The sequence below is a fragment of the Sturnira hondurensis genome, unplaced genomic scaffold (assembly GCF_014824575.4).
Source record: "Sturnira hondurensis isolate 20B ecotype Veracruz unplaced genomic scaffold, ASM1482457v3 Scaffold0001221, whole genome shotgun sequence".
Lineage (NCBI taxonomy): Eukaryota > Metazoa > Chordata > Mammalia > Chiroptera > Phyllostomidae > Sturnira > Sturnira hondurensis.
In genome coordinates, this window is record NW_028073852.1 from 6301289 (window position 1) to 6326230 (window position 24942).

The following is a 24942-nucleotide window of genomic DNA, read 5'->3' on the forward strand; positions in this document are numbered from 1 at the left end:
CAAGGCGTGGTCAAAACACGAATGTTTTTCCATCGAGCCGCCATCCCGAGGACTACAACTTGGGCCTGAGCTCTGTCTGCCGGGCTACGCTGACACCGTGTCAGAGGCAAATACAGAGTCATTGGTCCCATTTTACAAGTGGACAACCTCCACTGACAGCGGCCAAACGACAGCCCCAAAGCTACTCATAGAGCTGAGGCCAGACGAGGTCATGACGCCGGCCAACAGAATCTACTTGGATGGAGACTTTGCGAGAAACGGGCAGTGAGGACGCGCTCCGCCCCGACGTCAGAGCTCGGTTCTCCGCAACCCACTAGGGTAATCGACCTTCACCCTCTCAAAGTCCCTAGGGTGCTGGGTACAGTTAGGCGTCCCGGGAGCGCTGACCCCGCCCCTTTGATTCCCGCCCCGCCCCGCGACTCCTCCCGGCTCCGCCATAGGCTCCGCAGGCCGGGGGCGGGGCCTGACCCTGAGCCTACGTGATGGCGTCAGGCGCCCAGGGCGCAGCTTGATGTTGTATGTAACCCGGAGGCCGCTGGGTCGGGTCGGATCTTCGGGGGCTGCTGCGACTGGGGGAACTCCATGCCCCGCTACCTGCTCCCTTTGGTGAGTTAGGGGTTGGGACCTGGAGGGCAGCAGAGGGGCGGCGGGCCGAGACGCGTACGAGCGATGGGCCAGCTTTCGCCGTGATCACAAACTCCCACTTGCCTCGAGACTGCCCTGCTTCGGAGCCTGCACCNCCAACAGAATCTACTTGGATGGAGACTTTGCGAGAAACGGGCAGTGAGGACGCGCTCCGCCCCGACGTCAGAGCTCGGTTCTCCGCAACCCACTAGGGTAATCGACCTTCACCCTCTCAAAGTCCCTAGGGTGCTGGGTACAGTTAGGCGTCCCGGGAGCGCTGACCCCGCCCCTTTGATTCCCGCTCCGCCCCGCGACTCCTCCCGGCTCCGCCATAGGCTCCGCGGGCCGGGGGCGGGGCCTGACCCTGAGCCTACGTGATGGCGTCAGGCGCTCAGGGCGCAGCTTGATGTTGTATGTAACCCGGAGGCCGCTGGGTCGGGTCGGATCGGATCTTTGGGCGCTGCTGCGGCTGGGGGAACTCCATGCCCCGCTACCTGCTCCCTTTGGTGAGTTAGGGGTTGGGGCCTGGAGGGCAGCAGAGGGGCGGCGGGCCGAGACGCGTACGAGCGATGGGCCAGCTTTCGCCGTGATCACAAACTCCCACTTGCCTAGAGACTGCCCTGCTTCGGAGCCTGCACCCTTCCCTACCCAAATCCCGTGCCCCAACTTCCCACTCCGATCCAAGCCTCCAGCAGGCATTGCCACTGCTGGCCTGTCCCCTCTTCTTCCACCTGTGACCCGACTCCAGCCCTTAACCCCACCCCCTCACCACCGGTCTTGCATAAATGCAGTCTCACCCTTGACCCCACTCAAGCCCAGTTCCAACCCGGTCCCAGCCACATTCCTCCGCCTCCCTCTTTCACGCATCTCATCCTCAGCCCTCAGCCCTCAGCCCTTTGGGCAATCCTAATGCCCCACGCAAATCTCTTTGAGAACCACTGTTCTGGTTTGTTTTTCTGGATCAGCTTTCTTATCCCAATCTCCCACGTGCCCCTGCTCAGCTCCCAGGGCCTGCTCATCCTAAACAGCCCACCTCTGACCCACTCTCATTTAAGACCCAGCACCAAAGTAGGTGCACTTTGAGCTCGTGTCTTTCTTCTTGATAACTCTCATCACAGTCCTGTCCCAGGTCTTACAAGTGTGTATCTTCTTGTTCTCACAAACTCAACCCCTAACTTCTAGCCTATCATATACTTCCTTTCTATCTCCAGTCATCCTCAGGACATCCTCCATCCCTAAGTCTTTGCTAAACTGCCCCTGACTCTTGCTGCACCAATTCCTCCCGCTCTCAACCGATCTTTAAAGTGGAGGTCTCCAACCCCAGCTGGTGTAGCTCAGGGGATTGAGCGCAGGCCTGCAAACCAAAGGGTCACCAGTTCCATTCCCAGTTGGGACACATGCCTTAGTTGCAGGCCAGGTCCCCAGTAGGAGGCAGTCGAGAGGCAACCACACACTGATGTTTCTCTCCCTCTCTTTCTCCCTACCTTTAATGGCGTATCCTCTGCTGTCCCCACCTCAACTCTTCACTTCAACTCTGCACCCATTAACCCAACTCTTCCCTTGACCCAGTGCCCATTCGATCTGAGAGCTCAGTTTAGAGTGCCCTGCCAGCCCCACCAGCCGTCCCTCAACAGCAAATCTGGGGCTTTCTCAGCTGGGCAGTTAGAGACTGAACAGCATGACTGGCACGTGCAGGGCCTCCAAGGCTAGATGAGTGTGGAGGGGTAGAGATGCCCCTCTGGGTCAGGGGCTTTCCCTAGGTGTCTGGTCCCCTCTTTCTGTCCCCAGGGATTATGATTCTAGCAATCATATTAAATGACTGCTGCTGTGGAATGGTAGGTATCTTCCAAATGCCTAGAAGGTGAGGAATGGCCACTCATCCAGCTCACTCAGGCTGAGGCAACCAGAAGTCATCACTTCCTTTTGGCTGGTCTCCTGGCCTTGAAGAAACTCAGGAAGTACCAGTGTGTGAGACTGATCATGGTTACAGAGCCATTCCACTGGGTGTTGCCCTAGACCTTGGAAAAGACCCTCCTAGAAGGCTCCTCTGTGCCGCATCTGATAGCAGATCAGTCCCAGCACTGATCCCAGGGAACGCTATGGGTGCCAGAGGTGATGTCACCTGTTGTGAAGAGTGTCAGTGAGTGGGTCCCAAGGAGGCTGAGGACTAGGTGGGTTTGGAGGCTGTTGAGCTGCTTCCTCTTTTTAGGGGGCTGCATCACTGACTTGGCCACCGCGGTTGCCGATGAACGGAGGGAGCTGAGGTATCTGAGAGGAGCCGAAGCCCAGGGGCATCCTGAGGCCCTCAGGCCCCACGCGCAGCATTGATCGTCTGGGCGCTTTGAGTACATGTGCCCTCCAAATTCTCGTGACCCGGTTTCAGGGGGGTGGCCAGGTGACAGTAATTTTAAAGGGCCCCAAGCAGGACCATTGTCTTCGCTTGCCTTTTGTAGTCTCGTTCCTTTGAAAATTGAATGCTCTTCTACCTCCAGTATGTCCCCAGTAAGGTGTGATAGGTCTGAATGGCTTTCAGCCTGTTGGCAGCTCGGTTGAGTGGAAGGAGTTCTTATCGCTGGAGAGTTGTATACTTCAGCTTCCCACCGTTTATGAGAGGGAGGTACCTGCCCTGAGCCTAATTTTTATTGTATTCATCAGTTCATTCAGGCGTTTTTCGAGCACCGCTGTGTGCCATGCACTTTTCTAGACACTGCGAATACAACGGTGAATGAGCCGCAGAAAGTACCTGTTTTCATTCATTCAGAGATTGGCCCTCGCTAGACCCCTAAGGGATATGGGACAAGAAATTGGGGGAGATGGCTGTTATTGGATGGGAAGAAAGAGGAAGGAAAAAAAGACAGCCAGTGTTAACTGATCTCACATTTCTGGCCTCACCCACCAGCCTGTGGCCTGGGAATCACAGGCTAGAGGTTTCTCACCCTCCAGCTGGTATTCAATTGCTTCAAAGGCCTGGTTCCCCCAGCGCACCTGCTAGAGAACACTGGACCTGAAATCCAGTTTTCTTCAGGTGGGAGCAGGTGCTGTTTACTCATGCCTCACTCACATGACTGAGAGATCGGCTGCCTTTCTGAATCAGAAGATAACTTTGTCATTTTTTTTCCAGTTGAAAACTGTGACTCATCCATTGGAACTATAGTAGCTGGACGGCTTAAATGCCAGGCTGTTGTTCCAAACAGCCAGGTACGGGATTAGATTCAGTCCACAGAGAGGAGACTGTTGGGAATGGCTGAGGAGTCCTTGAGGAGAGGGGCTTGCTGTTGACTGATGGATGGAATGCTTCAAAAGCCGTGAGGCTGGCTCATCCATTTGTTCTTTTCATGTAAGTCTCATATAAGCCATTTTTCCCCTTTCTTTCTTCCTTGGTTTCTGGAGGAAGTAAAATTGGACATGTTTAGAGGGCCAGGCAGTATAGCGAAGAAAAACAACCAGGACAGTTCCTCCCTAACTGTGTGCTAGAACACGTAAGAAAGGACGACCCTGAAACTTGGGTACCAGGGAAGGAACCTGGCCCAGCTGCTTGGGACTGCAGAGCTGGTCGGCAAGATGGTTTCTTGTTGGTTTTAAGCCTTATTTGATAAATGGAGTTTCTGAGTGCCCCTTAAGGGTCAGCAAGTATTACATTTGCCTGAAACTCGTTGAACCAAAGACCTGAGGCAGTTGCGTCTGGTCAAGGGCACAGGGCGTGGGATGAAGAAACCAGAGAATTCTGTTCCTCACCTGGGGCCTGTTCGTACTGAGCCCTGGTCTCCTCTCTGAAGTCCTTTCCCAGGGCTGTTGGAGGAGTTAGTGAGATGACAGGAGCTTGAAAAGCTATGTCAGGATGAATCAGTACTTCGAGGGAGAGGCAGGCTCAGCAGGGTTTGGAGTTTCCTAAAAAGCAAATTCACCTTTTCTGCTAAACTCCGCTGGTGCTCAAGTTTGGTCTTTAGTCCCTTCAGCCGAGTCTCCTTGAAGCCATACCTCTCTTTGGTTCGGTTCTTGGTGTCAGTGAAGATTGTCCTGCGGACTGGGAGTGAAGCCAGCCCCCTAGGGTGGTGGGCTGGGGCCTGGGCCACCACGAGAGTGACTCAGCACTGACTCAGCAGTCAGGAGACCCAGAGCCCCGCCTGCTTCCACCAGCAAGTTCTTGCTCCGAGGCTGTGGGACTCTGGTCTGGCAGCTGGTGTCCTGCCTCTGTGAGGCATTGTGGAATACACACCACAGGTCGGGCGCTCTGCCTGCCCAAAATGAAAGGTGTGCCCCGAATTGTGGCCTGAACCCCAGGATCCCAGTCCTATTTGTGAACTGTCCAGTGGCTTTTCTCCTGGATTCACCTCCGCTATTGTCATTTCGTGGCCTTTTTGACACTTTGTTTTAGGCGACCATTACTTGACTCTTCTCTGACTCTGCTCTGACCTCTCAACGTCAGTTTGCTTTGTTTGTTTGTTTGTTTGTTTTTCCCACAGACCTGCTCTGAGCCAGAGTACCCACTTGTTCATAAGCCTCCTCCCCTAATGGGCCTTAATGGACCCAGGCTATAATTTAGGTTGTTGAGGTCTAGACCCCTGAGGGCCTGGCCTTGGGGCTGGCTGAGGGAACGGCAGTTTTGCAGCTTGAGGCTCTGCGTAGAAGGGCTGGCCATAGGCCGCTGGAATTGCTGAATGGGCTTAGAGCTCAGGGTCTTGGAGCCAGAGAACCAGGCCTTGGCTGGCTGAACCCCGCCTCCAGGATCAGGCATGTCTTTAAAGGGACTCTAACCACAGTACATACCTCTTTCCCTGTCGCCCTGGGTGACCAGACTGGGGAGCTGGTCTCCAAGGAGGGGCCGGAGGGGCCTGGGCAGGTGGGAGCAGGAAGGTGGTTGAAGGGTGAGGCAGTCGGACAGGGGCCACAGCCAGGGCCCAGTGTTCTTCACGGGGGTCTCTGCGCCCTGACTAGAGCTGCCTCTGCAGGGGCCGTCCTGCACGCACACCTCCCCTGTCCTCACTCGGGGAGGTTGGTTCTGGGTCCTGTTTCTCCCCTGCCCACTCTAGAGGCCAGGGATTGAATCAGAGTCTTTTCCTTCTGGCTCCCTTCCCGGCCAGTCCGTAGCCCTAGCTCACTTGTCTCTCCCAGAAGGAAGGCGATCACACTCATTGAGGGCTCTGGGGCTTCCCTTGAGCTTTGGTCAGTTTCTGTTTCTTATCAACCAGATTAAAGTAATAAAAGAGCCCTCCCAGGGTTGTTATAAGAAATGGAATGAGGCAATATATGTGAAGGGTGTAAAATCCATTTAGCAGGCCTTGGTTTTAACTTTTTTTTTTTTAGTGTGTTGTGAAATATTAAGACTTTTTTTTAAAGATTCCATTTATTTATTTTTTGGAGAGAGGGGAAAGGAGGGAGAAAGAGAGGGAGAGAAACATCAGTGTGTGGTTGTCTTTTGAGCTGTCCCCACTGAGAACCTGGCCCCTAACACAGGCATGTGCCCTGACTGGGAATTGAACCATCGATCCTTTGGTTCACAAGCTGGCACCCAATCCACTGAGCCACGCCAGCCAGGGCGGTTTTGGGGGAGCAGAGACAGCAATAACCTGTTATTTTTGGTGTCCCCTCCTGCTCAGCTGTGGGGTCACTAGACATTTGTGTAGATGTGAATGTGTCTGCCTGGCCCTGCCCTGTGCAAGTCGCTGGGGTGGGCAGGCCAGCCAGCAGCCCCTCCCCCACCTCACTCTCAGCCACTCGTGGGAGGAAGCCAGCTTCCTGAGGGGTTTTCCTGTGTGCTGACTCCACCTACCTGTGCATTCTGATTCAGGCAGTGGGATTCTTTGCCTGTATATTTAAGTGGTCACATCCACTACGATTATAGGTACCATTTGTCCTTGGTACATACTGGCCCCTGTCCTAGGCATTTCCACTGTCATAATCTCCCTTCGAACAGTCCGATACAGTGGCCCCGTGTGCCTAGCTGGTTAACGGCAAATCGAGATTAGAACCGGTGTTGTTCCCCTTCACACGTGTCCTTGTGCTTCCCAAGCTTGACCCTCGCAACCCAAAGGAGAAGCGAACGTGTGGCGGGAGTCTCCCTGTTGCGGCTGTTTTGCTTGTACTTTTCACTGCCGAGCGGCAGATGCTGGGCTGGAAGGAGTCAGAGGGGCAGGTGCAAGGCCTGGCCCTGACCGTCATGTATGAGGCCTGCGTCCTGGTCCCTGAGGGTTCTCTGCACTTGCAGCCTTGGCAACCCTGGGCACCCTCAGCTCTGCAGCGAAATCACCAGCCTGTCGTTCCCCGCATTCGGTGCCGGCGCTTGGCGGGCGGTAAAGAGCCCCTGCCGCCCCCCCCCCCCCCTTAGGGTGGGTCCACCCTTGGCACTCCACAGGGCTCCTCCCCTCCCAAGATCCGGCCCTCGGACTCTTTTCCTTCCTTGTTTCCTTCCAGAAAATCCACTCTCAGTTTTACTTTTGTATTCAAAGGCCTTTCTTTCGGTTGCAGTTTGAGTAAAACGGGCTGACCTCACGCTGCCCTCTTGGGGATGTGAGGGGTGAGGGTTGGCGCTGGGCGCTTGCTCATCTGGCCTCCTTCTGTCTCAGCAGGTGGCATGTGGTTCTCCTCGGGAGCTGCCGAATGAGTGGAAATGCTCTCAGTGGTGGAAAATGGACTGGACCCCCAGGCCGCCATCCCGGTAGGTGGCCAGGGTTAGGGTTAGGGGTGGGGAAGGCAGGCACAGCACCGCCGTTTCATTGGCTTTTCTCACTTTGAAATGTATGGACACCGTCTGGTAAGAGAGGCCTGGGGCTGAGAAAACGCCCTAGCAGAAGCAGGCGCCGAGGGGGACCTGCCCTTTCTAGACCATCTCATTGGTGATAAATTGAGAATCGACAAAGAGCAGTTGGGCATTAATGTAGCTTACCTGAAGACTAAGGATTTCTCCAAAGAAGATAATACAAGTTCAGAAAATACACGAAAAGATGCTCGCCATCATTAGCCATTAGACACATGCTAATCAAAACCGTAGTGAGGTCGTTCCTCACACCCACTGCGACGGCTGTAACCAAAACGCCAGACAGTAATGAGTGTTGGTGGGGTTGTGGAGAGAGCGGAACCCGCGTACATCGCTGGCCGGGATGTCAAATGGGGCAGCCATTGTGGGAAACGGTTTGATAGGTCCTCAGAGAGTTAAACATGGTGTCACACGTGACCCAGCAATGCCGCTCCTCGGTACATACGTATGAGCATTGAAAACATATGGCATATTTCTACACAAAAACGTGTGCATGAATCTTCATAGCCCCATTGTGGCCAAAAAGTGGGAACAACCCAAATGCTTATTAAGCTGTGAATGGAGAAATGAAAGTGGTATATCCGTGAGTGGAATATTATTTGTGATAAGAAGTAATGAAGTACCGCTGCAGGAAGAATGCTTTATCATAGAGGAACTTTGCAAACATGCTAAAAATGAAAGCAGCCAGGCGCGAAGGGCTGCCGATGGCACGATCCCATTCACATGTACTGTTAGAATGGGCAGATCCCCGGAGACAAAGTGGGTTAGTGGTTGGCAAGGTTTGGGGGAAGGGAAGAGGGTACAGTATTTCTTTTTAGGGCAATGAACATGTTCTAAAATTAGATCATGACCATGTTCGCACAGTTCTGTGATCATACCAAAACCCACTGGACTGTATACTTTATTTTTAAGTTTTTAAAAAAATTTTTAAGAGAGAGAAGGAGAAACACTGATTTGTTGTTGCATATATTTATGCATTCACTGGCTGCTTCTTGCATGTGCCCTGACCGGAGATCAGACCCACAACCTCGACATAGTGGGTGGATGCTGTAACCAACTGCACTACCCAGCCCAGGGCCTCTTCTGTGTACTGTATCTTCATTTTCTATAGTTAGCATGTGCTAGTTTTGAAGAAGGCACATACAGATACATGCAACAGGTGTGTGCATGTGTAGTTGTGCATGTATTTTGCGACAGGCACAGTTACATTCCGGGGGTCACCATAGGATCTTCTGAAGGCCTGTGTTACGTCTGGCCCTGCCCAGGTCATCAAGAAGAAGCTAGTGGGGTCCATGAAGGCGCTGCAGAAGCAGTACGTGTCCTCAGACGCAGCGGTCACCAGTGAGGACGGAGACGCCAACTCCATGTGCAGCGCCCTGGAGGCCGTGTTCATCCACGGCCTGCATGCCAAGCACATCCGGGCCGAGGCTGGGGGCAAAAGGAAGAAGAGTACCTACCAGAAGCCGCTGCCTCAGCCTGTCTTCTGGTCCCTCCTGAAAGCTGTCACCCACAAGTGAGATCAGCCGGGGACGTTTGGCTTTGGGGGAGAGCTTCGGGACATGGGGGGCTCTTCATCTCCTGCTTCGTGGGAGAGCAGCAGGTGCTCCGAGTTCTAGAACAGAGATGGCTGAGGCGGGGGTTGTTACACTGAGCCTCTTCGGCCCTTCTTTCCTGGTGGCACAGCCTGGGACTGCTTCCAGCCTCTGGGCCAGTCCCTTCAGCAGGTGCCATCTTTTTATTTTTATTTTAAAAATTTTTTATTTGTTTATTTTTAGAGAGAGGGGAAGGGAGGGAGAAAGAGAGAGAAGCATCAATGTGTGGTGGCCTCTCATGCGCCCCCTACTGGGGACCTGGCCTGCAACCAGGCTTGTGCCCTAACTGGGAATTGAGCCAATGACCTTTTGGTTCCCAAGCCAGCCCTCAGTCCACTAAGCCACACCAGCCAGGGGGTTCCAACTTTTTGCCACATGCTGGCAGAGTTCCATAGTTGCATCAGAGGTTATGTGGCCTGCAAAGCCTAAAATCTTTACTATCCGGCCCTTTGCGGAAGAAGTTTGCTGACCCTGCCTTAGAATGTTTGAACATCTCTATGCTAAGTATTATAACAGAGAGAGGGGTTTGGGGTTTGTTGTTTTTTTTTAATAGGAGTGAAATCCAAGTAGAGCATCTGAATATTTGTCCTGAGACATTTGTCCTTGTGGCCCTGCCCCTAACTGCCAGGGCCTGGAGCAAGTAGCTGGCACTGCGCCTCGAAGGGCTATTGAATGCCGCCCTCCGCCCAGAGGTGCCTTGTCGGTCCCTGATCTTCCTTTCCACGCCTCCTGCCACTGCCCTATCTCAGGTTCTCACCTCACTCCTGGGTCACAGTGGCAGCCTCATTGTCCCCATTATCTCAGTCTGCCTTTTCTTAACATTTATTGAACTTAAGCTCACTGGAGCCAATCGAGGGGCCCTGTGGAACACGGTCTGCCCTCCCATGCGCAGACATGAGGGGGCGGACTGTGGGAGTCACCAGAGGGGCGTTTCATCAGAGGCCTTCAGACACTGAGTTTGGTGCACCCGGGGTCTGATCCTACCCAGAGCCACCGCCCTGAGGTCTGCATAGCTGAGGTCAAATCACCTGCAACCCACTGGCTCCCCAATGCTAGCCTTGGGTCTGATTCACTCGGTTGGGGCCCCAGAATCTGTATTCTGACCAAGTTCCCCAGGTGACTCTGAGGCTCAGCTTGGTGTGGGGACCACGGCCCCACTTTGCCTCACCAGTTTGATACTCAGAACCCTGCGTTACCTGGCTCCACCCCCAAACCCCCCACTGTTCCCCCTTTGTCACAGGTCTGTTGCTTCCCACCCCTTTACGCCTTTCCCCATTAGCTCCATGTTCCTAGAGAGTGGCCCCGTCTTTGCCTCTTGACACACCACAAGGCCCAGCTCAGTGCTGCCCCTTCTGTGGCATTTTCTACTAACAGCAGGTGTGCCCTTGAAAGGCAGTTTCCTGGACGGAGGGCAGGGGCCCTGTCTCTAGCCCTGTGTCGTCACAGCTCCGAGGACCTCGCACTTAAGGGCACGTCAAACATGTCCTAGACGCAGGCAGATAGTATCAGGGACCCCGGCAGTATTCGTGATGAAAATGGCAATTAACCTGTATGGCAACAACTTCAAAAAGTTGGGGGTTAGTGCTTAATATTTCGCAGTCCCCCTTAGAACACTGTTATCCAAAAGTTTTTCGTGCCTAATGTATCTGCAGCCATTATTATTGGCTCTTGCCCGCTGGTGTGTACAGTGTCACCTCAGCGATTCCAAAGTCCCATGGTGAAAGCACCCCGCCCTCCCCACCCCCAGGCACATCATCTCGGAGCTGGAGCACCTGGTCTTCGTGAGCACGGACGTGGGCCGCTGCCGGGCCTGGCTGCGCCTGGCCCTCAACGACGGCCTGATGGAGTGCTACCTGAAGCTGCTGCTCCAGGAGCAGGCCCAGCTGCGCGAGTACTATCAGCCCACCGCCCTGCTGCGCGACGTGGAGGAGAGCGAGTTCCTCCTCAGCTTCCTGCAGGGGCTCACGTCCTTGTCCTTCGAGCTCTCCTACAAGTCTGCCATCCTAAACGAGTGGACACTCACGCCGCTGGCCCTCTCTGGGCTCTGCCCGCTCTCCGAGCTGGACCCCGTGTCCACCTCTGCTCCCGAACTACAGCGGAAGGAGTCTCTGGATTCCATCTCCCAGTCCTCGGGCTCCGAGGACATCGAAGTCCAGCACTCGGGCCATAAGATCCAGCGCAGCAGGCAGCTCACCGCCTCCTCCCTCAGCCTGGACACGGCCAGCTCGTCCCAGCTGTCCTGCAGCCTGAACTCGGACAGCCTCCCCCTCCAGGAGAATGGCTCCAAGAGTCCCGATCACTCCGAGGAGCCCATGTCCTACGACTCAGACCCGGGGACAGCCAACGCTGATGACTCAGACCCGTCCCTGCAGGAGTGAGTACCCCTCCTCCACTCCTTCCCTCTTTCTTCTTCCTTCTTCCTCCTCCTCCTCCTCCTCCTGCCCGCCCTCCTTCCCTTCCTTCCTACAGCATGTGGGCATGTGATCGCTGGTCACCAGCTCTGAACTCTGTCAGGGCATGAGGAAGGGAACACCATCCCTCTTCCTCAGGGACGGAAGTCGCTGGGACCTGTAAGCGGAGGCAGAATGTGGGCAGAGAGGAGAACGGGTGTAGACGGGGCTCAGAGCTGGTTTGAGCTCCGACTGGGTCCTGGGGGACCCAGGACAAGTTCTTTAACCTCCCTGGGACTCGGCGTAAAATACTAATCTTCTTTATCGAGAGAGAAGGAAGCTAATGGTTCAAAGCTATATTTACGTCTTCCAAAGAATGCAGCGGAGCCTGATGCCGTAGGGTGACCTGCCGAGACCTCACAGAAGACCTCCTCCTAGAGGCCACCGCCCAGAGGAGGGGGCGGACCAGAGGGGCCCAGCCCGGGTGAGGGCGAGGTGTGAGCAGAGCTGTGACGGTGGCTAGAGAAGGGGGTCTGGGCAGAGCCTTCCCTGTTGGGGCTTTTAAACATTCAGTTTTAAATAGCTAATGTGTCTTCATGGTTAAAAAATACATGATGTATGGGGGGGGGAGTAGGTGGAGGTGGAAGGAGGGTACGACAGGGATAGATAAATGGTAATGGGAAAAGATACAATAAAAAATAAACTATAGTTTAAAAAATTTAAAAAATCCAACATGTGTATAGTATGAAGTCTTTCCACCCCATAACCATAATTATTTTCTTACATATTCTTCAGATGTTTCTAGATGCCTCTGCAGCAATATGCACATGCCTAATTTAACATTTTATTTCTTATTCTCCCACCTCTTTCCACAAAAGCTACTATAAACACACTGTTCTGTACCTACTTTTGGAGGAGAGCTTTTCGTATCAGAGCTTCTTTCTTTCTCCCCCCATGGCCTGTTTTTCCATTCTACGGACATGCTTTAGTTTATTTAATCAGCCCTATATTTCATGGACTTTGGAGATCAGTGTTTTGTACGTGACCTTACGTGTGTGGTCCTCTAGTTCTGTGCAGTTACCTCTGTTCAGTAAATTCCCAGAAGCTAAACTGCTGAGCCAAAGGATAGATGAATTTATAATTTTCACAGATACTGCCTCTTACACTCCGTCAGGAGTGTGCCTTGCCAACAGAAGGCATCACCAAACTGGATGTTTGCTCAGCTAATCGGTAAAAAATGGTTAACTTTTTATTGAGCACTCCCTTCCATCAATCCACGTTTCGGCAGCTCCTGTTTGGAACCTTCTTTTTCACTCCAGCTGCTCCCCCCGCCCCACCTCCCGCCTCTGGCTCAGGTCCTTACAGGGCCCCTGCCCGGTGTGGGGACACCACCAGTTTTAGGAGGTGGAACAGACTGACTTGGAGCAGATCGAGTTTCGAGCCCCGCGCTCCCCCTTACAAGTCCAGTACAGTCAGGCAGATCGCAGGCTCTTTTTGAGGTTCTGCTCTTTCCATCTTTATAAAATGGAGATCCTCTCCATCGGCTGTTCGAGGATCGAGTCAGAGGCCTGTGAGTCAGCTGCATGTGAAAGAATGTCTGGTAGGTGCCAGAACCAGCTTCTGAGCCCTGAGCACATGAGACAGAGCTTTCCAGTGTCGAGTGGGAACAGTCCCGGCCCCGGCGTGGCTGGGCCTGCCCAGGACATAGGCTCATTCGTCAGCCTCAGTCCTCGGTGGCCTCTCCCTCCTCCCAGAGACCAGCCAGCCTACTCTTCATCATGTGTTTTGCCTTTGTCTTTCATGGGTCTTGTGATGGGAAAACTCCAGCTTAAGGTCATTCAGCCAGTGACCGTCCACTCTGTGTGGTTATTATGGGGAACTCGAGGGGGGAGGGTCAGGATGTACAGACCAGCACTGGACAGTGTGTGAGGAACTAGCACACTGAACGCACAGATGCACAAGCACACACCCAGCCTTCTTAGTGCCGGGCGTGAGTTTAGTCTCGGAGCGGCCACAGGGACCGGCCTTTCACGGGGTGTGTGTTTCAGGGGTAGAGGTTCTCACCCACACTTACGAGTTCACGTAAGCTACTTTTATTATAGTACTTAAGTGTAACTTAAAATCAGGTGTAAGTGCTTTGTGCTTATAACTCTTATAACTATAAAATCCAAACCTCTGCCAGTTAAACATAAAGAAAAGTATAAAACACTAACATTCCAAATGACATGTACTGATGTACTGTTTTACTGAAAACCAGCTGCTGTGGGTCTGATGCCTAGACAGTTGACTGCCGGAGTGGCCTCTTCTGTTTGTTGGGCCCAAATTGTAATTACCCCCTGAGCATGGGTGCATTCTGTTGGTAAAGAATGTGGACTCGGGAGCCAGACCTCCTGAGTCTTCCTTAGCCCGCTTTCTGACCTGGGACAAGCTACTCGGTCTTTCTGACCTCGATGTCCTCACCTGTAAAATGGGAACAGTAATGTTCGAAGGAATGGCAGGAAGATGAAATCAGTTGAGACAGTGCTCAGAGCAGTGCCTGACTCACGGCGAGTGCCAATAGGTGGTGCGATCGTCACTTACTGCTGAGCACTCCTGAGAGCCAGTGACCTCAGCCCTGCCACTCCTTGCCTCTGTCAACACTGCTGCAAAAGGCTGGTTTGAATGTTTGTCAGATGTTATCTGACATGTGTGAGGCCTTCCCTCGGAGGAAATGATTCTTAGCGTGCACAGCCCACCTCTGTGCATTTGCTACACGTGACTGCCACACTGCCACACGCCGCCGGGCCCAGAGTCTGCACGTTCAGGAAAACCACAGGCTCAGAAAGTCTCAGCGGGGGTTCTTTGCATGGTGGCCCTCCAGGGTCTCCACGCATAGGTACATGCGCACAGAACACACACACTTTTCAGATGGTTTTCTAAGTGCACAGAGTTGCAAAGTTTTTGAACAAAATGTTTTTGAAAACCGCTGCCCTGAACCAGACAGAAGTGGATAGATGGTAGCAATTTCACTGTTTAATTTCTGTTTCATTTCCTTCAAATTGTTCCACCGTTTTCTTTCTTTCGCCTTTCCTTCAAAATCGGATCTCTGGCACTTTTTCCAGTTGAGGCACCTGCCTCCCTTATTCTCATTGGGTCCCAAAGACTAGAACTGATTCTGGTCAAGTTCCGTGACCTGGATTTCACCTTGACCTTGGTTTTTAATTTGGTGGAAGCTCTAATTTATCGCGCACACTTCTTGCTTGTTTGTGACATTTCTTTATGCATTGTCACGTATTCTAACACCCCGTCTACTCTCTGTCATTGAAATCTTTCTTACAGGGTAGGACTCATTTATAACTGGTAACCACTTTGGTAATAACACTCGTGAGTGTTTCCACCATTCTGCTCCTTTCTTTCCAGTTGTATATTTATAGACATGGAGGCTGAGCAGTCTTATCAATGATGATAGAAACCGCTACAAAAGCAAACTGGGGTTAACGTTTCTTGAGTGTTTAACTGGTGCTGGACGTTCTACTGAGTATTTTACCTATATTATCTCATTTGATCTTTGTCGTAGTATAAAGGTGGGCTGTGTTACCACACCTGTTTAACAGGTAAGGGAATCAGATCTGTGGACTTTAGGGACCCACCGTGGGCCGCTGAGCAATGTGCTGACCACGGCCAGAACTCTGGGCCCCTGCTTTTACTCACACCACCCGCTTCCAGGAGCCCACAGGGAGCTGGGATCTCTCAGGGGATATTTGTCAAAAATCTGCCCCCCCCCAGTTCTTTTTGGAATGTGGCCCCATTCAGTCACAGTAGCTTGGACATGTATGACTGGTCAGCAAATGCCCCTGCCTCCTTTGCCTGTGCAGATTGGCCCTTTGCTTCCAGAACTCGTCGTTGCCCGTCCCCTGCAGGTGGCATGCCTGGATGTTTGTCAGTCTGTTCTTATTTATTTATTTTATTGATTATGCTGTTACGGTTGTCCTGTTCTTCCCCCTTTGCCCCCCCCCAGCACTCCCCACTCCCTCAGGCAGTCCCCACACCATTGGTCATGTCCATGGGCCACACATGTAAGTTCTTTGGCTGCTCCATTTCCTCTACTGTACCTTATGTCCCCATGGCCATTCTGTAACTGCCTGTGTGTACTTCTTAATCCCCTCACCCGTGAAGGGGACACCGATTCCCCCACACCCCTCCCGTCTGACAACCATCAAAATGCTCTCCGTATCCATGATTCTGTCTCTGTTCTTGTCTGCTTAGTTTGTGTTTTAGATTCAGTTGTAGATAGATATGTATTTTTGCCATTTTACTGTTCATAGTTTGGATCTTCTTTTTCTTAAATAAGTCTCTTTAACATTTCATATAGTAATGGTTTGGTGATGATGAGCTCCTTTAGTTTTTTTTTTGTTTTTTGTCTGGGAAGCTCTTTATCTACCCTTTGATTCTAAACAATAGCTTTGCTGGGTAGAGCAATCTTGGCTGTAGGTCCCTCCTTTTCATGACTTTGAATCTTTCTTGCATATCCCTTCCAGCCTGCAAAGTTTCTTTTGAGAAATCAGCTGACAGTCTTATGAGAACTGGTCTTTAGGTAACTTTTCTCTTTCTGCTTTTAAGAGTCTCTATTTATTGTTAACCTTTGGCGTTTTAATTATGTTGCTTCTTGGAGCGGGCCTCTTGGCATCTATCTTGTTTGGCACTCTCTGTGCTTCCTGGACTTGAATGTCTATTTCCTTCACCAAATTAAGTTTTCTTTTATTATTTTTTCAAACAGATTTCCAATTCCTTGCTCTTTCTCTTTTCCTTCTGGCATCCCCTATGATGCGAATGTTGGACCTGTTGAAGTTGTCCCAATGACTGTTCATACTATCCTCATTTTTTTCGGATTCTTTTTTCTTCTTCTTCTTGTGATCGGTTGTTTTTTGCTTCTTTATATTCCAGAACATTGATTTGATTCTTGGCTTCATCCACACTATTGTCATTTCCCTATAAGTTGCTCTTTATTTCAATTAGTGTGTCTTTCTTTTCTGACTGATCTTTATACTGCTGAGGTCCTCACTAAGCTCCTTGAGCATCCTTATAACCAGTGTTTTGAACTCTGCATCTGGTAGATTGCTTATCTCCATTTCGTTTAGCTCTTTTTCTGGAATTTTGATCTGTTCTTTCATTTGGGCCATGTTTCCTTGTCTCCGCATTTTGGCAGCCTCCCTGTGGTCGTTTCTGTATATTAGGCAGAGCTGCCATGACTCACTGTCTTGGTATCGTGGCCTAATATAGTAGGTGTCCTGTAGGGTCCAGTGGCCCAGCCTCCCCTATCACCCGAGCTGGGTACTCCAGGTGCACCCTCAGTGTGGGCTGGGTACACCCTCCTCTTGTAGCTAAGCCTTGGTTGTTGTTGGCAGATCGATGGGGGTGGGGGGATATACCCAGGCCAGTCAGCTGCAAGGGTTGACTGTGACCACTAGTAATTTGCGTGGGGCAGAGGCTCTTGTCCTCTCCAAGGCAGGTCAAACAGTGTTAGCCAGGTTGATGGAGTCTCTGATACAGCGCCAGCTTGCTGGCTCTGTGCGGGGATGGTATAGAAAAGGGACAATGGCCTCTGCTCTCCCCGAGACCAGACACTTCAGTTCCTCCCTTTATGCCACCGGGGCCTCTCAAGCTGCCGGTCTGGAGCTGGATGGAGCTCAGAGGGAGCGAGTGTGAGTAGGCGAGGCTGTGTGTGGGTTCTTTAAGAGGAAACACTTGGAACTCTAGCAGTTTCTTCCACCAATTCAATTCCCGCTAGGTTTTGCAGCCAGAAGTTGTGGGGACTTATCTTCCTGGCACTGGAACCCTGGGCTGGGCGGCCTGGTGTGGAGCTGGGACTCCTCCCTCCCAAGATATCCCTCCTGAATTTTTATCTACCCCATGCGGACGTGTGACCAGCCCATTCTGCATCTGCGCCCCTCCTACCAGTCTGGGTGAATGTGGATTTTTTAATTCTGTAGTTGTCAGACTTCCATTCAACTCGATTTCTGCTGTTTCTGAGACATTGTTGTTCTGTGTTTTAGTTGTAATTGTGATGAGGTGTGTGAGGAGGTGAACCGTGTCTGCCCACGCTGCCATCTTGACTGGAAGTCAGTCTGTTTTTAGGGCGAGGCCACAGAGGGAGAACTAGCCCCCGCCTGCCTCCCCATAACGTCCACCAACACATTTACACCTTTCTCTGACAGGTCACCTTTTTGTTTTTTAAGACGTGATTCACATACTGTAAAATTCACCATTTTAAATGTATAATTCAGCAGTTTTTAGTATAGTCACAAGGTTGTACAACATCGCTACTATGTAATTCAAGAACACTTTCACCACCCTGTAATGGAACCCCTTACCCATCAACCGTGGATTTGCCTACTTTCCACGTTTCACATCAGTGGAATCGTGTAATACATGGCGTTTTGTGACCGGCTTCTTTCACGTAGTGTGTTTTCAAGGTTCACCCGTGTTTTAGCATGTATCGTGGCTGAACCATGTTCCACGGTGTGGCTACACCACAGTTTGTTCACCTGTTTATCAGTTAATGGACATTTGGGTTATTTCCTTCTCTCTGACCGTTATGAATAATGTTGCTAAGAACATTCATGTACAGGTGTTTGTGTGAACATACGTTTTTAATTCTCTTGGGTGTGTATTCTACAGATAGAAGTCTACTGAATTCTATCACTAGGATTTCTGAACTGTATAATAACTATATGTTTAACTTTTTGAGGAATTACCAACCATTTCCCACAGAGGTTATGCCATATTACATCTCTGCCTGCAGTGTCTGAGTGTTCCAGTTTCTCCACATCTTTGTCAACACTTGTTATTCTCTGTTTCTCTTATTCTAGCCATCCCAGTGGGCGCACAGTAGATCCCATTGTGGTTTTGACTCGTACTTCACTGCTGCCTAATGATTTGGAACATCTGTTCATGTACTTATTGGCCATTTGTGTATCTTCTTTGGAGTAATGTCTATTCATATCTTTTGCCTATTTTTAAATTGGATTGTCTTTTTTTTGTTACGGAGTTGTAAGAATGCTATATATTCTGGATACTAGACTCTTGTCAGATATATGATAATACTTGCATATAAAATATGCAAATATTTTTCCTGTTGTATGGGTTGTTGTCTCACTTTCTTGGTGGTAGTACCCTTTGTAAGCATGAAAGGTTTTTTATTTTGATGAAGTCCAATTTATCTGTTTTTTATTGGCTGCTTATACATTAGATGTCATATCTAAGAAGCCATTGCCTGACCCAAAGATATGAAGATTTGTACTCCCATCCTTCTAGGACTTTCATAGTTGTTGCTCTTACTTTAGGTCTTTGATCCATTTTTGAATTGAATTTTTTTTAGTGGTTTTTTAAAAAAGATTTTATTTATTTATCTTTAGAGGGGAAGGGAAGGAGAGAGGGAGAGAAATATCAGTGTATGTTTGCCTCTGGTGTGTCCCCTGCCGGGAACTGGCCTGCAACCCAGGCATGTGCCCTGACTGGGAATCGAACCGCGATTGTCTGGTTTGCAGGCCCGCGCTCAATCCATTGAGCTACACCAGCCAGGGCTGAATTGATTTTTTAACAACGTGCGAGATAGGGTCCAACTTCGTTCTTCTGCATGGAACTGGTCACTTACCCCAGCGCCATTTGTGGAAAAGACTGTTCTTTCCCCATCAAAATGTCTCAGTGCCCATGTCGAAAATCAATTGCCCATAAATGTATGGGTGGGTCACCCATTGACCAGACTGTCTTGAAATGTCGTTCAGGGCTAAAATGGTGTAGATGAGAGCAGAGCTCAGCCGGAAGATGATCGGGTAAAAACTTGAGCTCTAAAATTTTAGTTTTCATAAGCCCACATTAATTAAGAGGAGTGCGGTGTGTCTTCCGGACCCAGGCTGAGCCACGAGGGCAGGTGCCTGCAGACTCCTGGGCTCCCGACAGCGTTGTTGGATCCGAGCCTGCGTTGGTCCGTGAGGGAGTCAACCGGGTTCATAAGCAGAGCCAGCTGATAGGTTTACTTCGGAAACAGAACTTGGATTCTCAGAAGCCTTAGGAGAGGGAGGGCGGAGTAGCCACCAGCTAGTGGCTACAGCCACATTCCAGAAGGCCCAGAAGTGCGTGTGTGTGTGTGTGTGTGTGTGTGTACGCACACGCAGGCCACAACACTGGCTCCCTGAGGCCCCAGAAGCACCACTTAGGGGCAGGAAGAACCAGTCCCTGGGGAGGAGTGAGCAGGGGCACACCTTGTATACACTTGTGGACACACTCACTCACCTGTGTTCACTGATTCCTAGCAGCAAAGTCTGGGTGTGGGAGCCTTCTCTGACTCCATGGCCAGCCCAACTCTGGGGTGGACCAGCCCTTGAACCTCACCCTGACTCTGCCACCCAGTTGCTGTACTGGGAGCAAAGTCAGTCCTCCCTCCCACCAAGTCCGTGTCCCAGCGGTGGAGTCCTGGAGCCTCAGTGCTCTCAGGGAGCACAGCTCTGGGACACTGTTCACGGGCCTGTGCTGCAGTCGGCTCAGGGAAGTGATTGTCCCCATAGCCGTTCACGTGGCCAAGCAAGCTCTCCAGTTAGCCTGTGCAAGGTGAAGGCACTCAGTTCCCGTTCCCATTCGCATCAAGTCCTGTCTCCCTGCTCTCTGAGCTTATCACATGAGACCCTGGGCTGCACAGCTCCCCTGCCCTCCCTCTCTGCCTGGGTCCCAGCTGGGGACAGGCTGGCGGGGAGGGTCTGAGCAGGGCTGTGTGAGCAAAGGGGGGGCAATGGATGATGACGACAGGGCTGTTTCTTAAATCCCAAAACAGCAGTTTTCCACCCCTACCACTGTCCCCAGGGCCTTGAGCATTCTGGCTGACAACCTGTCACACAAGATTCTTTGTTTAAAACCTTCTAGGGTGTTGTCGGAGTTCAGCAAAGCCCAGGTAAACTCTGTGCCAACCAGCGGACTGAGCCAAGAACCAGGAATCCCCACAGTGGAGGCCGCACTGTCCCTCCACGGCGCCCGCCTCAACACCAGCACACACCTGCACTTCGATGCACCTACAGAGCCCCTCCCTCCCCGAGCAGCCTCTGGGGCTCAGGGTGGTGGCCACACGCAGGAGCCACTTTCCCAGACACCTGGCTCCCTGGGCTTGCAGCATCTGGGCACTGACCATGCTGGCACTTCGGGAAGCACATCAGACCAGCAGCCTTCCAGTCCTGTGAGAGCAGTCGGCCAAGGGAGTGGCCAGCAGAAGCCTTCGGTGGGTGGCGGAGCTGGACTGAGCTCCGTGCTTTCCTCCCCCACCAGTCCGGTGAGTGGGACAGGTTGTTCTGGGGGTGGTCCTGGTGAAATGTCTCCGTGCTGGCCAGGGTTTTCCCGAGGGGTCTCTGCCTTCTCCCCACGTACCCCATGTGCCTGCGTGGTGTTAGTGTGAACAGCATCGTGATGACAGAGTTAATGTTTCTCGGTGTGTGGGTAGCAGATACCATGCTGCTCAGTTCCCGGGGGTACCTCCTGTTTGCTATCTTCACATCGCCCCTGGGAGAAGATAGTTCTCATTTCACCGCAGAATCTCCACTCAGCCGCTGCCACTTAACACCTCCGGGCCTTGGGTGAAAGGCACATCATCTCCCTGGACCTTGGTCTTCTCCTCCACACTTGTTATTAATTCATCGATATTTTTATCTAATACCTTTGAAAATACTCATTTTGCAACATGATCAGATTTAGAGCTGTGCTATCCAGCCCTGGCTGGTATGGCTCAGTGGATTGAGTGCCAGCCTGTGAACCAGAGGGTCGCCAGTTCAATCCCCAGTCGGGGGACATGCCTGGGTTGCAGGCCAGGTCACTGGCTGGTGGCGTGCAAGAGGCAACCATACGTTGATGCTTCTCTCCCTCTCTTTCTCTCCACCTTCCCCTCTCTCTAAAAATAAATAAATAAATCAAATCTTTTAAAAGAAAGAAGGAAAAAAGAACTGTACTGTCCAGTTTGGCAGCTACCAGCCACATGAGGCTGTTGAACACCTGAAATGAGGCTGTCCGAATTCGGACGGGTCATGTGAGGCACATAGTGGAGTTTGAAGACTTAGGATGGGAAAAGAATGTAAGATTTCTTATTAATAATTTATGGATTGCATATCAAAATTAAAATATTTGTATATATTGGGTTAAATACATTATTAAAATCAATGTCATCTGCTTCCTTTTACAATTTTTAAAATGTGGCTACTAGAACATTTTAAAAGATTAATTTATTTTTAGAGAGGAGAAAGGAGGGAAATATAGAGGGAGAGAAATATCAGTGTGTGGTTGCCTCACACACACCCCCTATGGCGGACCTGGCCCGCAACTCAGGCCTGTGCCCTGACTGGGAATCACACCGGTGACCGCTTGGTTCCCAGGCTGGCGCTCAATCCACTGAGCCACACGTACCAGCTGGGGCTGGCTATGCAAACATTTAAAATGACACGTGTGACCCACGTGCTCTGGTGAACAGCGCTGCCCCATGGTAAGCCAGTGCGGTTTGTAGGTCACCGGAGGCAGGTCTGTCCTGGGAGTGGCTGTGGCCATGAGGCTGAGCGCCCCTGGCCCCGTGGAGCATCAGTCAAGCTCGTGCACACAGGACATCCGGCCATTCGACATGTGTTTTTGTGTCACGGAATGCAGAGGTAGGGACAGTGCGCACGTGTGTGTGTGGGCGTGCGACGTGGGGAATTGACCCCGGCCGCTGCCTGGGGCTCACGTGGCGTTGGTGCGTGGTCTCGCTCTTCAGCTCCGTCCACGCACATCTGTCCTTGGGCCGGTAGCTTCAGATCCTATAACCCAGGCGGGACCAGGACCATGAAGCAGACTAAGAGGCACATACTCACGCCCTTTAAAACAGCCCTATGGCAATATAACTCACATACCACACAATTCACCTAATTAGAGTATAGAATTCTTTTTTTAGTATATGCACAGGGATTTGCAACCATCACCAATATCCAATGTTAAAACCTTTTTCTCTCCCATCAGAGAAATCCCTGCCCTTTAGCAGGCACTCTCCAACCTTCTCCCCTCCCCCTCCCGCATTCCCCGCAGCCCCCGGCAACCGCTGATCTGCTCCGTCCGTAGATATGCTCTTCCGGACCTGTCACATAATAGAGTCTTATAACACGGAACCTTTCGAAGTCGGCTTCTGTCAGCATAAGGCTTTAAGGTTCCTCCCTGTTGTCGCACGAGTCCCTGCTTCATTCCTTTTCACTGCTGAGCGGTATTTCATTGGAGATTTGATCATATGAATACACCACATCTTATTTATCCTTCATTAGCTGATAGACACTTGGGGGGTCCCCCCCACCGCTTCTTGGCTGTTATGAATACCGCTGTAATGCACACTCATGTACAAGGTTTGGGTGGACGTGTTTTTTTTGTTGTTTTTTTTTAAATATTTTATTTATTTATCTTTAGAGGGGAAGGGAAGGAGAGAGGGAGAGAAATATCAATGTATGGTTGCCTCTGCCAACGACACACAATGTATCGTGTGTCCCCTGCCAGGAACTGGCCTGCAACCCAGGCATGTGCCCTGACTGGTGGGTGGATGTGTTTTTAATTCTCTTGGATGCACACCTGGGAGTGAAGTCCTGGGATCCTAACTTTGTTTACCGTTTTGGGGAGCTGCTGCCCCTCATTACATTCACACCAGCAGTGAGTTCCTCCTTCTACGTCCTCACCGTCCTCACCGGCAGTTCTGATCGTTGTCATTGTCATTGTTGTTGTTGTCACTCTCGTCGGTGAGAAGTGGCATCCCATCACGTTTTGGATTTGCATTTCCCTGGTGGTCGGTGATGTTGAGCATCTTTTCATGTGCTTATTGTCATTTCTGTACTATCTTCTTTAGAGAAATGTAGTCAGAACCTTTGTCCAGGGTTATCTGTACTTTTTTAATATTTTACTTATTTAGTTACTTTTAGAGAGAGGTGACGGGAAGGAGAAAGAGTGGGAGAGAAACATCAGTGTGTGGCTGCCTCTCATGCATCCCCTACTGGGGACCTGGCCTGCAACCCAGGCATGTGCCCTGACTGGGAATCGAACCAGCGACCCTTTGGTTCACAGGCCCGTGCTCATTCCACTGAGCTACACCAGCCAGGACTACTGTATTTTTATTATTGAGTTATAATAAGGTTTTCTTTTTTACTTTCTATTGAATTTATTAGGGTGTCATTGGTTAATAAAGAGTTGTAATAGTTTTTTATATATTCTGGATCCTAGACCCTTATTAGATATGTAATTTGCTAATATTTTCTCCCATTCTGTGAGTGGTTTTTTTGCTTTTTTTATAATTAATTTTTTCAAATCTTCACCTGAGGATATTTTTATTGATCTTAGAGAGGAAGAGAGAGAGAGAGAGAGAGAGAGAAACATCAAGGTGAGAGAAATACAGATTGGTTGCCTCCCGTACACGCCCCAACCAAGGATCAAACCTGCAATCTAAGTACATGCCCCAACCAGGGATCGAACCGGCAGCCTTTCAGTGTATGGGATAATGCTCCAACCACTGACCCACCCAGAGCCAGGGCTCTTTTCACTTTCTTGATCATATCATTTGCAGCATAAAAGTTTTAAATTTTGATGTAGTCTAATTTATCTATTTTTTTCTTTGTTGTTTGTGCTTTGGGGTTGCATCTAAGTCCCCATTTCCTAGTCACGTCATGAAGATTTACTCCTATGTGTTACTCGAAAATGTTTATAGTTTTAGTTCTTTTTTTTGTATTTTTTTATTGTTGTTCTTAGTTCATGCATTTAGATCCTGGATCCATTTTGACTTAATTTTTGTATATGGTATAAGGATGAGGCCCTACTGCACTCATTTGCATAGCCAGTTGGAGCAGCACTATTTGTCGACAAGACTCTTACTTCCCCCTTTTAAAAAGTTCCGAGATGTGATGCATCTCAAGCGCCCAGCTCCCCGGGCGCACCACCCCGCTCCCCAGGTGCACCACCCTGCTCCCCGGGCGCACCTCAGCCAGTAATCCCACGTGACGTGCACTCTGTGGCCGCCCCCCAGATCGAGGTGCAGAGACTCTCCAGCCCATCAGAGGAAACCAGAGGTTCATTCTTCCTGTCATTGAACGTGATATAAATGGAGTCCTACAATATCTACTCATTTGCTTCTTTCACTGAAAATTGTATCTGAGATTCACAGACTGTACATACAGCATGGGGCTATAGCTTGGTCTTTTCCATTGCTCTGTAGTATTTTATTAGAGTAAGAATATACTGGGATTTGTTCCTCCATTGCTCCCACTCACAGACATTTGTGAGTTGTGTCCAGGTTTGGGGCTATCATGAAGAAAGCTGCAGTGTAGGCCCTGGCTGGTGTAGCTCAGTGGACTGAGCTCGGGCCTGCGAACCAGATGATCGCGGTTCGATTCCCAGTCAGGGCACATGCTTGGGTTGCAGGCCAGTTTCCGGCAGGGGCCAGTTCCCTGCAGGGGATGCACCAGAAGCAACCATACATTGATGTTTCCTTCCTCTCTTCTTCCCTTCCCCTCTAAAGATAAATAAATAAAATATTAAAAAAAAAAAAGAAAGCTGCAGTGTACAACCTTGTACTTGC

General features: G+C 50.8%; 1 protein-coding gene across 8 annotated transcripts in view; it reads left to right on the forward strand.

Moving 5' to 3' along the window:
- The first annotated feature begins 482 nt into the window (after positions 1 to 482).
- Positions 483 to 24942, forward strand: part of PLEKHM1 (pleckstrin homology and RUN domain containing M1) — a 46587-nt gene continuing 22127 nt past the window's right edge. For 4 of the 8 annotated variants that reach the window (XM_037067007.1, XM_037067053.1, XM_037067027.1 and 1 more), the window contains exons 1-6: positions 1053 to 1130; positions 3746 to 3961; positions 7191 to 7279; positions 8644 to 8891; positions 10718 to 11344; positions 20256 to 20655. In XM_037067007.1, the coding sequence (XP_036922902.1) occupies positions 7232 to 7279; positions 8644 to 8891; positions 10718 to 11344; positions 20256 to 20655 (1323 nt within the window). In that variant the 5' untranslated portion in view covers positions 1053 to 1130; positions 3746 to 3961; positions 7191 to 7231. Of the gene's footprint in view, positions 607 to 1052; positions 1131 to 3745; positions 3962 to 7187; positions 7280 to 8643; positions 8892 to 10717; positions 11345 to 20255; positions 20656 to 24942 lie in introns of those variants that run through there. The other 4 variants (XM_037067014.1, XM_037067019.1, XM_037067035.1 and 1 more) reach the window with 4 other exon arrangements.